The sequence below is a fragment of the Coregonus lavaretus genome, assembly GCF_964263955.1.
Source record: "Coregonus lavaretus genome assembly, chromosome: 19".
Lineage (NCBI taxonomy): Eukaryota > Metazoa > Chordata > Actinopteri > Salmoniformes > Salmonidae > Coregonus > Coregonus lavaretus.
Genome location: NC_140006.1, coordinates 15,430,573 through 15,446,695, shown reverse-complemented (window position 1 = coordinate 15,446,695; position 16,123 = coordinate 15,430,573). Strand labels below are relative to the sequence as shown.

The following is a 16,123-nucleotide window of genomic DNA, read 5'->3' as shown; positions in this document are numbered from 1 at the left end:
TGTTTTTCTCAATTTGTCTGTCATAGTTGACGTGTACCTATGATGAAAATTACAGGCCTCTCTCATCTTTTTAAGTGGGAGAACTTGCACAATTGGTGGCTGACTAAATACATTTTTTCCCCACTGTATTTTATATTAACTTTTAGTTTTCATCTTTCTTTAGCGGTGTCACTACATTGTAGCATAATCTATTCTGATTTCTGTTCTTTACTTATATTTTTCAGAGAAAGTAATTAATCTGCTGGATCCAAGGGTGGAGGTGAAGACCTTGAGGGAGGCTGCAGAAACAAACCTTCAAACGAAAGGAAACTTATTGGCAGGGAAAAAACACATTTGTAATGAATTCTTTACAGTCATTTTCTTTCAGCGTATTTTGAATAACTTGTAGAAAATAGACTTTATGACACTGTCATGAAACATTATGGCCATCCTGTGTCACTTTACTTGGACTAAGAAAATACACTTTATGACACTAGCTAGGTTTGCATTAAATTTGCAACAGATTTGTATGCGAATATTCTAAAATCTGCATGAAACAATATGCTCATTTTCCCACAAGAGATGTGTTTCCATCAAACTGACTTATTGAGGATAAAAGGCTGTGCGTGATGACGTAGTGCACATAAAAATAACTTTCGCGGTAAAATTCCCATGTATCGAATGAAAAATAAAAGTGAAATGGGTTTCCATCACATATTCAACTCTACTGATGATTTTGTCACAAAAACTGTTGCCTTATATAGCAAATGTGGATCTTGGCACATGCGCTCTAGCTAACAGCTCACAGATATAGTGCGGGTAGGCTACCTACATTATGAGATTATTATGGATAATATTATGGATAAGCGATATTATTTTGATTTGTCAAACGGCAGCCAAGCATCGATCATCATGTCACCAGAATAAGACCCTCAATATTTATTGGAAAAGAGCATCAAGCTCATCACCTGGCATATTCACCACCCTGTGAAGTTCATCATAACTTATTTCATCTGTAGCCTAATAAACTCACTTTTCTCATATTTAGCTGCTATTTAGCAGATATTTATAAACTCTTAATAAAAATTACACATCAATTAGCCTAACAATTAGGAAAAAAGTAGTCGACTTAGGACAAATGTAGCCACTATTTATTGTTGAACTCATAAGGTTTTGTCTGGCTAATAGCCTGCATAAATGGGCTGAAATCAAGGTAAATTCAATTAAATCCAATTTGAGAGACTCCCCTGGTCTTCTGAAGTCCTCGTTGCTGTTTCTTGATGTGGCTTTTCTTCTTTCTTTCTCTTAGAAAAAGGTCTCTCTGTGTCTGTGTTTGTCTCGCTCTTTTTTTATATGTAGAGGCCGATAGTAGCTACAGTATGCGACTGCGTCACCTTGCATTTTTTGTGCGCAAATGTTTTCAACATGGCCTGTAGGTCCAGGTTGCGCACCCAACTATTTTCTATACTGAGTCAGTAGCGGTGCGTAGGTAAAATCACCGGGGAAGCCAAGCCATGAAAAAATTTACATATTACAACCTACTGTATGTGTTGTGATAATTGCGTTGTTTGTTCTATAACCTATTAGTTCATATGCCTTGACACCGTGATATATAGGCGTAAGGCCGGGAAAATAAGAAGACACAGTGTCAGAATAACTTCAACCACACCTTTGTTTCATCACAAAACCAGAGAGCAAACTCTGTCCGGTGAAGTCCACAAAACATATTGCATGTAAAAAAAAAAAAACAGTTACATGACCTACAGCATGGTCAAGCAAGTGAATGTTTCTGACATTTTTGGACTACTAAACAACTATTGATTTAGAACCACTGAGAGATACCGCAAGTCACAAAAAAAACAGGTGCTGCCTCCACTATTCCAGCACCATTTCAACATCATCTAATCACCTATGCTTAGTTTAATACAGTGACAACTAAAAGATACCAAAAGCAATTTAGTCCAATCAACGTAAGCTAAATATGATGTGGCTGTCCATGGTACTGATTTAAATGTGTGTGCGCGTGCATGCAAATAGATTAATTTCTTTACTCATCCTACTTGTAGAGAAATGCCAAATGCCATCCACTTCTTTCATATTGCCTAAACGGTCTATTCCTCTGTCTTACATGCTTTTAGTTTTTGTTGTCCTAGGCTACCTGGCTAAAATGCTTGCTCACTAGCCTAACTTCCTTTCATGGGCAACCGATGCGCCAGGCCAGCTAGATAACATTAGCCTAACATTACTACATCTAGCTACATGTTGAACTTCCATCCTCTCAGGCCAGGGGCACAATGTATTAATTTATGGTTGGATGTAATCATTGGCCAGTATGGAGAATGAACTAAAGCCACAAGTCCAAATCCCTATCTCCATCCATGGCTAATTTAGGAAAGGGACAATATTAGCTAGCTAGCCACTGGAGGACAACGACACAACGAGATGCAACAATTCAAGTTTTCTGTCAATGACGTTTGGCTTCTAATGTGATGTGATTGGTATGAAGCCAAATCCAAACTAGCTTCCCTTGACACTTTGTTTTTGGTGGGCCAGGACCATTCACAGCTGAGCTCACTCAGTTTAGCTCAATGCTGATTGGCTATTATTATTTTAAAAATTAGAAGGGAGGCCAAATGTTCGCTGGCTTCCTTGCATTCACTGCTATGGGAGGGAACAATGTCATACTCTTTTTGACCAGACTGCATAGATTGGCTACACATACAGAGACAGAGGGGTGCTGTTTCGTTCACTTGGATGCTTTCTCCGGAGAGATACATTCAGCCTCTTGCGAATTGAATGAAATTTATGAAACACAGAGAGACAAAAGCTAAATTATTTTGTATGTTTAAAAAAAATTGTTGTTAATTTTTTCCGGGAAGCCTGGCTTCCCTTGGCAACCATGAATACATGCCACTGAGTATTGACAACCCGGACTTTCCTGAGACATTGTGCATTAGGCTATATGTCCATTGCGCTGCCCATATTTTAAACTTAGTCTTGAATGATGAATGCCAAGATATACCAGAGATAAGGGACTGTTGATATTGCAACCACATAACTCAAAGCCAGTTCACCAATATGAACAAAATCGCAAACCGCTTTTTTTGTTTGTCCTGTTTTTAACCATCCCTGTAACTGTCGCTTCTGTGGAGATATTGTTTTCTAAACTAAGGGCTCTATTCAATCCTCACCACTGAAGTTCAGCTTTAAAGAATGATCGAAATGTAAAAGCAATTCACGGTAAACGCTCCATATGTCGGCTCAATCGCAAATTACCTTTAGATTTATATCGCGGAATTAAGTAGAGCCCTAAAACTCATAAAGAACTACCTGAGAAGCATTAGGCTCTCGGTCTGATTTGCGCTTTTGAACACCTGAGTAAGCTCCACTCATTGCACTGGCGCCGTCATAGCCTTGAACACCGCAATTGTTCACCGATATCCCTGTTACAGGAGGGTGTCGCAGTTCCAGAGCGACCCACTAGGTGTCATCCTCCGACAACCTTAGGCACCTCCTCACTCACAGTCTCGACTAATCATTATCCTATTGGTGTCACCTGTGTCTACCTGTTCACCTGTGTATTTATGCCCTCACTTCCCTGTGTTCCCTTGCTGACAGCCCTCACCTAGACGAGCGTGCGCCTCTTCGCCTGGACCCCGGAAACGGGAAACGCATTTGATGTGCTTAAGCGGCGCTTTACATCAGCCCGGTCCTAGGGCATCCTGATCCGTCCCTGCCATTCATTGTGGAGGTGGATGCTTCAGGTGGGAGCAATCCTGTCCCAGCGGTTCCTCACGGACGGTAAGACTCACCCCTGCGTGTTTTTCTCCCGTCGGCTGTCCCCGGTGGAGCGGAATTACGACGTGGGGAACCGTGAGCTGCTAGCGGTCAAGCTCGCCCTGGGGGAGTGGAGGCATTGGCTAGAGGGGACACCCATCCATTCGTCGTATGGACTGAAAGTAAGAACTTAGCCTACATTCAGGGGGCCAAGAGGCTCAACTCATGCCAGGCCAGGTGGGCATTGTTCTTCACTAGGTTCCGGTTCACGATCTCATACCATCCGGGGTCGAAGAACACCAAGCCTGACGCACTCTCCCGGCTGTTCGACTCCGTGGACCTGGTGGAGATGGACGACCCCATTGTCCCCAATGCCCTGATTGCTGCCCCAGTTTCGTGGGGAATTGATAGGCTGGTCAGAGCAGCGCTACGGCGGTCCATCGGGGAGGGTGTACGTACCCACGGCTGCGCGCTCGCAACTGCTTCAGTGGGCGCACGCATCCGACCTCACCAGCCATCCGGGGGGCACCAGAATGTTGGAGTTCCTGCGTAGGAGGTTCTGGTGGCCATCAGCTGAGGGGGATACGCGCACCTTCGCTGCGGCTTGCCCGGTGTGTGCGCGCATGAAGAGCTCATGTCAGCCCGTGGCAGGGCTGCTCCGACCCCTGCCTATCCCCAAGTGCCCCTGGTCCCACATCTCGCTGGATTTAATTTCTGCCCTACCCCCCACTGATGGATACACAGTCATCCTGGTCGTTGTGGACCGGTTTTCGAAGGCTGCCCTCTTCATTCCCCTTCTCAAACTCCCGTCGGCCCGGGAGACGTCTAAGTTGGTGGTGCAGCATGTTTTCCAGGTCCACGGCCTCCCCAAGATGTGGTGTCAGATCGGGGTCCTCAGTTTGCCTCCAGGTTCTGGAAGGTGTTCGCCACCTGCCTCGGCACCTCCGTCAGCTTGTCTTCCGGCTTCCATCCCCAGTCAAACGGGCAGAAGGACTGCGTCAACCAGGATCTAGAGGGGGTGCTGAGGTGCTACGCCTTCAGCAACCCAGCTATGTGGAGTCAGCGACTCCTCTGCTCTGCTCGTCCACCGGCCTGTCCCCCTTCCAGTGCCAATACGGGTACCAACCCCCCTATTCCCCGAACAAGAGGAGGAGGCGGCGGTCCCTTCGGTCCAGGCCCACATCAGTCGCTGTCGCCGCACCTGGAGGCAGGTACGGGCGGCGCTTAAGCGGGCCTCGGTCAGGTCTCAACATCAGGTCAACCGCATGCGTCGCCCGGCCCCGGTTGTTTGCCCGGGACAGAGGGTGTGGCTCTCCACGCGGGATCTTCCCCTCCGCGTAAAGTCCAGGAGCTGTGTTCCCGGTTCGTCGGGCTATTCAGAGTGGTCTGGCGTGTCCCTCCTCAAACACGTCGCCACCTGTCCCCTGGCTCCCCCTCCTCGTCCTGTTCCCCCGCTGCGCCTTGTCGGAGGGCAGCCAGCTTTTACTGTGGACCGGATCCTGGACTGCCGGCGGGTGGGGAGGGGTCTCCAATTTCTGGTGGACTGGGAGGGTTATGGGCCGGAGGAGCAGTCCTGGGTGCCCAGGAGGGACATAACTGATAGCTGATAACAACATTACAGGAGGGGGTCACAGTTCCAGATCGACCCACTAGGTGTCATCCTCCGACAACCTTAGGCACCTCCTCACTCACAGTCTGGACTAATCATTTTCCTATTGGTGTCACCTGTGTCTACCTGTTCACCTGTGTATTTATGCCATCACTTCCCTGTGTTCCCTTGCTCTGTTTTCTCTGCTAGTTTCTCGATGCCAAACAGTACTAATCAGTGTCTGATGGTGAGATGTATGTACAGGTACTTGAGAAGTGTTCTCCCTGTTTCATTGTTTTTTTCAGTCGTAGTTAGTATTTCGTGTGTTTGCTGTCAGCCTGTTTTTGGAGACCAATGTGCTCCTCCTTTATTTTATCGTGACAAGTCCTTTATTTTGTATCCTGGTTTTGGGACCACCAGTAAAGATCCTTGTTTCACCATCTCTGCCAACTGCCTCCTGTCTATCCTGCACTGCACCTGGGTCACACCTCACACCAACCCATACATATCGCCTTACTTTCAATCAGTTCAAGTATTTCTTTTTCAAGGCCTGAGGCACTTTGATCAGTCACAAGCCCAAGAAACAAATACTTAGCTTTCTAATACATATGGAAATTATAAAGGTTTATGAATGACTTTTTGCAGGGTTAACGTTACTGTCAAAATGATGTATATATAAATAAATAAAAGTAGACATCGATGACAGGCGAGTACGAGTGTAAAGGGCTACTAAGCACATGCTTTTGCATTATTAAAAATAAACAATGTATCTGTGAGTCTTCGCTAGTTATATTAATATGTAATGTGTCGTCGAATTAATCAGCAGTTACAATTACCTTGCATTGAAAGCCTTAAATGAAACCATCAGGCAAGGAACGTACCACTTTTAATTTAGGGGTGTATGTGTACGGTTATTAAACAAATCGCTCACCAATAATCGTAAGTCTATAAAAGCTGCATTCAAGTATAGGCTACAATTATTCAAATACAAGACAACAAGATACTATTTCCGATTTACATCAGAAATGTATTTTTGAAATGTATTTTCAGTCTGTCTGCATTAAGAAATCCGTCTTGTGACGACAGCTCTCCCTCTGAAAGTGGTGGTTTCTCCAAAGATGATGTTGCAGATCCCTTTAAAATCTCCTGACCGCTGCCTCTACGACGAAGTTTGGAGCGGAGCGATCGGCAGTGCTGAGAGACGTGGCTGAAAATGACAATCTATATTTTTTGCAGAACTGCTTTTGTGATTAAATGTATTGAAGGAATTACGAGTTTGGTGCTGATGAAATTCTCTCAAATTGGACTAATGAATAATTCTGCTACTGGGCTGTCTAATCTGAAGTAGGACGCATAGGCTCCTAAAACGAATCGCCATTGTGATCCTTTCACTCTGGTGCAAGAAAAAGTTATATTTTCACGCATCGTGAGAAAGGGAAAGGAATCCCACAAAACGATTAGGAATTTAAACGTTTGGAACGGGATGTTTTATTCTTCTGAAGTCCTATTCTACATCGAAATGGATCAGGCACCTCCAGGTATTTGTTGGATCTTTATTCTATTAAAATGCCTATCACATTTTATTAACCGCTTATGATAGAAAGTTGACATATGGCCAGTTGTGCACACACAGGTGTCTGTGCTGGCACCCTCATGTGCTTTGCCCAGGCATGCATAGTGCAATTCTCTGCTTGACAATTACGTAATACTTTTCTCATTGACGCGGTGGATTCGCTCTTTCTCAGTCTTGCTTTGTCCTACCAAAGAGATATATCAAAATTAAGCTTGGTATTTTTGGTTATAGGTTGATGAAATTCTCTCTAACCTAGTATTATGTTTATAATAACGCGTTTTACCAGCGCCCGAACAAGGTTGAGTGGAGAAGAAATGCCGCATGAAATGACTGCTTTGTTCCCCTTTTTTCTCTTGTCTACTGTAGCCGACCGTAGTTAATTCGTGCGCAACCACTGAAAGCCTACCAGACCAGTCTAGGCAACTTGTCGCATGATTTACGTTGAAACTGCCAATGGACGGCTGTATGCTAGTTGATGTGATATTGTAATGAATATTATCACATATTGTGAAATTGTTGATTCAGCTGTCTCCATGGGATTACAGTTACAATTACATAGCCATAGCCTGTTTTGGACTGGCTGGTGTCAAATAAAGAGGGACACTTTACTATGTTTCTTGAATTAAAAGAAAGAGAACGTGAGATTTAAATCTGGGGTTGTATAAAGTATATTCCTCATATACTGTATTTGTGTATTACTTTACATCATGACACCACCTCTAGAGTGAGGGCTTGGGGCACAGTCACAAGTCATACAGTCTAGGAATCCAGGCTTTCAGCTTTTGCTGCTACAGGTTCCTAAAATGTACTTTTGTCATGTAGTGAAACATATCGCCCTTCTTCCCCCTTGATGCGGTTAGCATCACATTGAAAAGTTAAGAGGGTTTTGAAAAGTCCTACGGTAAAGACAAATATAATAGTTTTATAGAGTATCATAACTTTAGTATCCTTACAGAAGATGGATGGTTTTGGGGCAGTTGCAGAATTTGGACACAAGACAACCAGGGGATGTAAAATGTACCCTTTCCTAAATTAAGCCTACATTTGCACTTTACAGACAGAGTGAAAATGTGCTGAATTTGCAGCATTTACATTTAGTTGTTTTAGATTATTTGTTGGTTTTTCTGACTTGTTGAAAAATTTGTGAAATCTATTTCCCCCGCAAGAAAAAATACTAAAAACATAATGGAGTTAGCCGACTTTGTGTGTGAACCCACGTTATTTTTCATTGAACCATCTTGTCCTCCATCGTTTTTCAGAGCATGTGGCAGTCTGGCATGTTGTCAGTCCTGATACAGTAGCTCTGGGCCCTGATAGGACCTGAGCTGTTATCAGCTGGGGACATGCCTAGGCTTGTCTGGAGATTAGACAAATTTGCCAAGAGTATGTGTATGTGGTGGGGTGGGGTGATAATGAGGTGACAGGTTATGTTTGCAGTTCTATCACTTCCTCTCAAACTGATCATTATCTCAGGAAACTGTAATCCTGATCACTCTCTTTCTCTCTCAGCTCTCCCTCCTAGGTCAACAAAGCCCATGACCTCCTCCATGAGCCACAACTGCCTCAGGGAAGCCCCAGTCTTTCCCCTGCAAGATGCCGAGTGGTACTGGGGAGACATTTCCAGGGAGGAAGTCAACGAGAAGCTCTGCGACACACCTGACGGTTCCTTCCTGGTTCGTGATGCTTCCACTAAGACACAAGGAGACTTCACGCTAACACTGAGGAAAGATGGCCACAGCAAGTTGATAAAGATCTACCACCGTGATGGGAAGTACGGCTTCTCAGAGCCCCTGACCTTCAGCTCCGTGGTGGAGCTCATCTGGCACTACCAGCACCATCCTCTGGTGGAGTACAATGCTGTGCTGGACGTCATGCTCACACACCCTGTATCCCGCTTCCAACAGGTAGGCAGGAGACACCCACCCACACCTCTCCTCTACTCTCAGTCTCAAGACAGTCTTCAAAGAATGGAATAGAGTAGAATAGAATATAATACCATTTTTGTGTCCATTTGGAGATGGAAGTTTGTGAGGGAGTGAAATTTGCCTTTGGTTTCCTAAGTAAATGGAAGATAATCGTCATACACAGACAAGTTAGCCAATCGGTTAGTTGTCTGCTATATTACATTTGTCTGCATGTCTGTACCCAGGATGAGCTGGTGAAAGAGGACAGTGTTGATGTGGCTGGGAGGAAGCTCCAGGAGTACCATAGTCAGTATCAGGAGAAGAGTCAAGAATTTGACCGTCTATACGAGGTCTACACTAAAACCTCACAGGAGATCCAGATGAAGAGAACAGCGATAGATGCCTTCAACGAGACCATGCTGATCTTCGAGGAGCAGTGTCGTGAGCAGGAGCGTTACGGGGAGGAGTGTGAGAGGAGCAGTCGATCTGAGGGAACAGAGAAGGACCTGGAGAGGTGAGTTTGGCAAACTAAGGCAACAACATCGCTGTGTCTATCCCACATGGAATCTCCTCATATGCTCATAGTGTGGATAGATACGATGTCTCTTTGTTGTTTCCTCCTTCCAACATGCGTGCAGCTGTGTTTCAGCTTAGTGGCGTGACCCATGACCCATCTTTTGACCCCTTATGACCATTGACATTTGCCCTTCCAGCTTCCTGATGAACTATGAGAAGCTGAAGTCTCGGCTGGGGGAGATCTACAACAGTAAGGTCCACCTGGAGCAGGACCTGAGGACCCAGGTCCAGGACTATAGAGAGACAGACCGGAGGATCAACAGCCTCAGGCCTGACCTCATAGAGCTACGCAACATCAGGGACCAGTACTTCAAGTAAGTTGCAATACTTCTATTCTATTTTATTCCAGTCACTGTTAATGAAAAGTAGCTTTTTTCAAGCCATTCCCACTGGGAAAAACTAGTTGAATCAACGTTGTTTCCACATCATTTCAACAACAAAAATTATAGGTGATGACGTTGAATCAACATAAGGGAATTTTGTCATTTTTTCACCCAACCTTTAACCTAAATCCAATGACATGGTGAATTTATTTGTTGATTTCACATTGAATTCATGTTAGTTGACAGCTCAACCAAAATTAAATCAAAACTAGACATTGAAATGATGTCTGTGCCCAGTGGGTTGGCACGGACGTAATTTTTTTGTCCCTTTGGTTTGTCAGTTGGCTGAGTCACAAAGGAGTGCGACAGAAACGCATTAACGATTGGCTGGGGATCCAAGACGATAGCAGTGACGAGTAAGTATTTCATAGTATAGACCTAAATTCTTATAATACTTCTTAATTGTACTTAGTTGTGCTTAGAAATACTTGTAGTGCATATACTTGTTTAGAAATGATTAAATACACATTTATTAATAGTAAGCACACTATTTCTTAATGATTGTTATCAATGAAAGGTTTTAACAATGTCCTCCCTGGTGTGTGTGCAGTACCTATGTGTTGAAGGGGGAACGGGAGAGGCTGGCGCACCATGATGAGGGGAGCTGGTTCGTGGGCGAGCTGAGCAGGACGCAGGCTGAGGAGATGCTGATGGACAAACCCACCGGAACCTTCCTGATCCGAGAGAGCAGCAAGCAGGGCTGCTACGCCTGCTCTGTAGTGTGAGTATTATCTTCCTGTGAGAAATGAATAATATGTAAATGGTCATGAAGGAAAGGAGATTAAGAAAAATCTGGGGATACTGCTATACCGTATGAGATAGCTCTACTTTATAGGCTCTTGTAAAGCAGTTACTTCACTTTGATGCATGTTTCAAGGCTCAGGGGCTGCTACACTGGTACTAACGTATCTTTATTTTGTAACCTTTCAGTGTGAATGAAGAAGTAAAGCATTGCATGATCTACAGCACGCCACGTGGTTACGGCTTCGCTGAGCCCTACGACCTCCACTGCTCTCTGAAGGAGCTCGTACTGCACTACCGCCTCAACTCCCTGGCACAGCACAATCAAGCCCTGGACGTCCGGCTGGCGCACCCCGTCCACGTCACCCCTGTCTCGTCAGCTTCGCCCCGCGCAGCCACAGAGGACTGCCTGCTACTAAAGACAGAGGAACACCATCTTCTACAGACTTCTACTAAACTACCCGCTGGACTCCCTGCAGCCGCTCCAGAGATGTAGACTAGACGGATGTGGGACCTGTTTGCGTACTGTAGCAGTCCTACTAGGACAACTTGAGGGCGGATGTGCTTGCGTACTGAAGCAACTTGAGGGGGAGGATGAGTTTGCATACTGAAGCTATCCTACGGAGACAACTTGAGAGCGTACTTTTCTCGAAGAAGAAGAATGTGTGAAATTTGCACTAGGATGATTCCAACAGATTTGTGAATGTGATTTCACTTGATTGGAACTTTGACCGGAACTTGAATGTCAGCTGGGACTTTGTGTTTTTATAAGATTCTGTTTGCTATTGTTTTTTTGTTGTTTTTTTGTACCCATTTTTTCACATTCTCTTTTATGGGATACTATTTGTTTTCATTAGTGGGCCTAGTCATCCAGTGGATGACTGACAACATGTACTACATCACAATATGTTTATATTTGTCAAGTGCTCTTTTTTATTTGGACTTCCAGGGCCCCATTTTGACAACCCAAAGAACTGGTGCTAATGTAAAATGAGACCGTAATACACCCAATACCTTAGAATTTAGATTTCTTTCTAAATTGGTGTGATGTCCATGCACGGCAGATCATTTAAAGTGGGTTTTGAATATAATGGTGCAGAAAAACAAGATGGCTGACTCAGTGGCATAGCTAGCTGTGTTACGTACCAAACTCGTCTGAGTATTTGAGTACATAGTCATGCAAGTATAGGAACTGATGTAGCGCAATTTCACAATAGCGCTGATTTATTTCTGTTGTCAAATTATAACCCAGTTACCAGTTGATATGTACTGTATGTAGCATAAACCATTTTCTGGATATTCTTAGAACAACATTTTCCATATTGTACCCAATAACCAAAGCACTTCTTATTAGTGAGAAAATATGTATTCCGACCAGAAAATTACATTTATGGTGATGGGGGAAAAACACACCACACATGTGCTTGATCAAAACATAAATGGACTGTACATTATATTCTGTTACTCAAAGTATTTTTTTATATTATATATATATCTTCTGAAATATGCCACAGAAGATAAAAGCTTGAGGAAAGTGCAATCCAACAGTATTTGTAATGTTAGAATTGAATGATTATGATTATCGGGGGTCATCAGCATTTGCCATAGAAATGCACTAACTCTTGATTGGTGGCATTATTCATCTGATGTGACCATTTTTAAGAACATTTTGTGTGAACTGCCAGAGGCGCGGAAATGTTAATTCTGTCTCTATTACTTGAACTATGGCATTGCTCAATACAAGCAATGAATGTTTCGTCATGACATATAGGCCTACATAGCTTAAGAGGAAAGTAGTCCATGTTGTTCTTATCACATTTGTCAAGTTTGAGAACAATAGACACTCTGAGAGACTGTAAAACTTGTTTTTGTGGTTGGTTCGATGGAAGGTGTTTTAGTCTCTCTTAACTTCACGGGAGGATTGAGGAAACTCCTGGGGCGAAGTTAAGCAATGTGAGATTATTAACCTTTTCTTGCTGAAAGACAATAAACTGATGAGGGTTTTGTTGAACTTGTGTTGTCCTTGTTCCACTTCTTCCAAGTGTGTATTAATGCAACCAACCAATGACAATACATTTTCGATTTATGAAGACTTCACTGCCTTTAAATGGTGCTGCCAATCCTTCTATGCATGCAACACCTGAAACCAGTGAAATCTCTCACCTGAGTAGCTGCTTAGGTACAGATCATCCCCCCCAGCCTCAGGACATCCTTTCACCCCTCTATAAAATCCTGGTGTGATGAGAGTGAGAGGGGACATAGGGACAATCGTTATCTTATTAGCCAATTGGCAGTCTCTATTCCCGGGACCTCAGGTTCATTAGTGTAGGACCCAATAATGTATATACAGTATACACTAGATGACTGACAAGGGGCACTTTAAAAAAAAATGTTTTGGAAGCTATAGAAATGTATTTATTAATGTCTAAATTTGTTTTTGCCACATGTATTCCATTACAGACACCTTAATGCATACTTTTGAATTACATTATGTGAGCTAAACATAAAAAATAAAATAATCCTTAGTGTAATTACAACAAAAAAATACTTAAATACATGTAATTTTGTCCATGAAACAATTCATTTAAATACTGTAGAATTCCATTCATTCCTATGGAGGACTGCTTCTTCTGGGGAGTGCCAATATGACCAACCTGTGGCTTCAAAGCCTTTCATTGGCCAATACATAGCATCAGTAATCCAGGGTTTATTTCATTTATATCAGAGAGGAAGACGCGAAACTAGAGGATTTACTCCGCCCAAAATCTGTACGAGTGAGATAAGCCCTTTTTTGTATGGAGTTCTATGAGAGTGTCGAATTACTTGATGCTTATTTGATCGAATAGAAGTTTTGCTATGTTTAGGCGGATACAAATGTACTGAAATAAGTGGATGCACGTGGCATTCTAGAAACTTTGAGAAAAACGTGTTGTTCACACGCGTATCTGCCCTCTCATTGGCTAGAATGGTGCCACCTGATTACACTTGCCTTCTTCACTCTTTGAGGACATACAGTACCAGTCAAAAGTTTGGACACACCTACTCATTCAAGGGTTTTTCTTTATTTTTTACTATATTCTACATTGTATAATAATAGTGAAGACATCAAAACTATGAAATAACACATATGGAATCATGTAGTAACCAAAAAAAGTGTTAAACAAATCAAAATATATTTTATATTTGAGATTCTTCCAAGTAGCCACCCTTTGCCTTGATGACAGCTTTGCACACTCTTGGCATTCTCTCAACCAGCTTCACCTGGAATGCTTTTCCAACAGTCTTAAAGGAGTTCCTACATATGCTGAGCACTTGTTGGCTGCTTTTCCTTCACTCTGTGGTCCAACTCATCCCAAACCATCTCAATTGGGTTGAGGTTGGGCGATTGTGGAGGCCAGGTCATCTGATGCAGCACTCCATCACTCTCCTTCTTGGTCAAATAGCCCTTACACAGCCTGGAGGTGTGTTGGGTCATTGTCCAGTTGAAAAACAAATGATAGTCCCACTAAGCGCAAACCAGGCGGGATGGCGTATCGCTGCAGAATGCTGTGGTAGCCATGCTGGTTAAGTGTGCCTTGAATTCTAAATAAATCACTGACAGTGTCACCAGCAAAGCACCCTGACACCATCACACCTCCTCCTCCATGCTTCACGGTGGGAACTACACATGCAGAGATCATCCGTTCACCTACTCTGCGTCTCACAAAGACACGGCGCTAGGAACAATAAATCTCAATTTTGGACTCATCAGACCAAAGGACAGATTTCCACCAGTCTAATGTCCATTGCTCATGTTTCTTGGCCCAAGCAAGTCTCTTCTTATTATTGGTGTCCTTTAGTAGTGGTTTCTTTGCAGCAATTCGACCATGAAGGCCTGATTCATGCAGTCTCCTCTGAACAGTTGATGTTGAGATGTGTCTGTTACTTGAACTCTGTGAAGCATTTATTTGGGCAGCAATTTCTAAGGCTGGTAACTCTAATGAACTTATCCTCTGCAGCAGAGGTAACTCTGGGTCTTCCTTTCCTGTGGCGATCCTCATGAGAGCCAGTTTCATCATTGCACTTGATGGTTTTTGCGACTGCACTTGAAGAAACTTTCAAAGTTCAAATGTTCCGTATTGACTGACCTTCATGTCTTAAAGTAATGATGGACTGTCGTTTCTCTTTGTTTATTTGAGCTGTTCTTGCCATAATATGGACTTGGTCTTTTACCAAATAGGGCTATCTTCTGTATACCACCCCTACCTTGTCACAACACAACTGATTGGCTCAAACGATTTAAGAATGAAAGAAATTCCACAAATTAATTTTTAACAAGGCACACCTGTTAACTTAAATGCATTCCATGTGACTACCTCATGAAGCTGGTTGAGAGAATGCCAAGAGTGTGCAAAGCTGTCATCAAGGCAAAGGGTGGCTACTTTGAAGAATCTAAAATATACAATATATTTTGATCTGTTTAACACTTTTTTGGGTTACTACATGATTCCATATGTGTTATTTCATAGTTTTGATGTCTTCACTATTATCTTACAGTGTAGAAAATAGTAAAAATAAAGAAAAACCCTGGAATGAGTAGGTGTGTGTGACACTCTGGCTCCATGGACTTTGATTATTGAGCCAGGGTTGTTCATTTTCATTGTTTGGGTGTATTTCTATGTTGGGGATTCTAGTTGTTCATTTCTATGTTGGGTGATTGTTCTTGATTAGTCATATGACTCCCAATCGGAGGTAACGAGTGTCTGCTGTCGGCTCGTTATCTCTGATTGGGAGCCATATTTAAACTGTGTGGTTTCTCCTTGGGTTGTGGGTTTTTGTTCCATGTTTCTGTCAGTGTTACAGAGGACTTCACTATCGTCATTTGTTGTTTTTCGTGGTTGCTTTATTAAATAAAGTCATCATGTTCACTCCACGCGCTGCGTATTGGTCCGCTTCTTCAGACGATCGTGACAGAAAAACCCACCATCAAAGGACCAAGCAGCGTGTCAAGCGGCAACAGGACCCAGCTCCAAAGGCTTCCTGGACATGGGAGGAGATTTTGGACGGAAAGGGGTCCTGGACTTGGGAGGAGATCCTGGATGGGATGGATCGCCGTCCATGGAGCGAAACGGTGGAGAGGCGACGGCGAGAGGAGCAACGGCGTCAGCAGGGCCATCGTCGGAAGGTCGAGAGGCAACCCCAAAAAGTTTTTTGGGGGGGGCACATGGCTTGGACGACGGGGCTAACGGAGGCAGAGAAGGGGCGAATTCAAGAGGCAACCAGGTTACGGGGGTCACTGGCCAAAGTAGGGAAAGGAGATGTAGAGGCACGGCGTGAGAGACTGAGGTGTGTATCCAGTCCGGTCCGGCCCGTTCCAGTTCCCGGGGTAGAGCCAGTGGTGTGTGCCTCCAGTACGGTCCGGCCTGTTACGACCCCTCGCACCAAGGATACGGTGCGCTTCGCCAGCCCGGCCCGGCCTGTTCCGGCCACTCGCACCAGGGATACGGTGCGCTTCGCCAGCCCAGCCCGGCCTGTTCCGGCCACTCGCACCAGGGATACGGTGCGCTTCGCCAGCCCAGCCCGGCCTGTTCCGGCCACTCGCACCAGGGATACGGTGCGCTTC

General features: G+C 44.0%; 1 protein-coding gene across 1 annotated transcript; it reads left to right on the top strand.

Annotated features, from left to right (window-relative positions):
• The first annotated feature begins 8,432 nt into the window (after nucleotides 1-8,432).
• LOC311146551 (phosphatidylinositol 3-kinase regulatory subunit gamma-like) lies at nucleotides 8,433-12,532 on the top strand. Its single transcript, XM_084183069.1, has 6 exons — nucleotides 8,433-8,821; nucleotides 9,067-9,335; nucleotides 9,535-9,711; nucleotides 10,062-10,136; nucleotides 10,331-10,501; nucleotides 10,711-12,532. The coding sequence occupies exons 1-6, from the start codon at nucleotides 8,453-8,455 to the stop codon at nucleotides 11,015-11,017; spliced, it is 1,368 nt and encodes a 455-aa protein (XP_084039195.1). The 5' UTR covers nucleotides 8,433-8,452; the 3' UTR covers nucleotides 11,018-12,532.
• The last annotated feature ends 3,591 nt before the right edge of the window (nucleotides 12,533-16,123 follow it).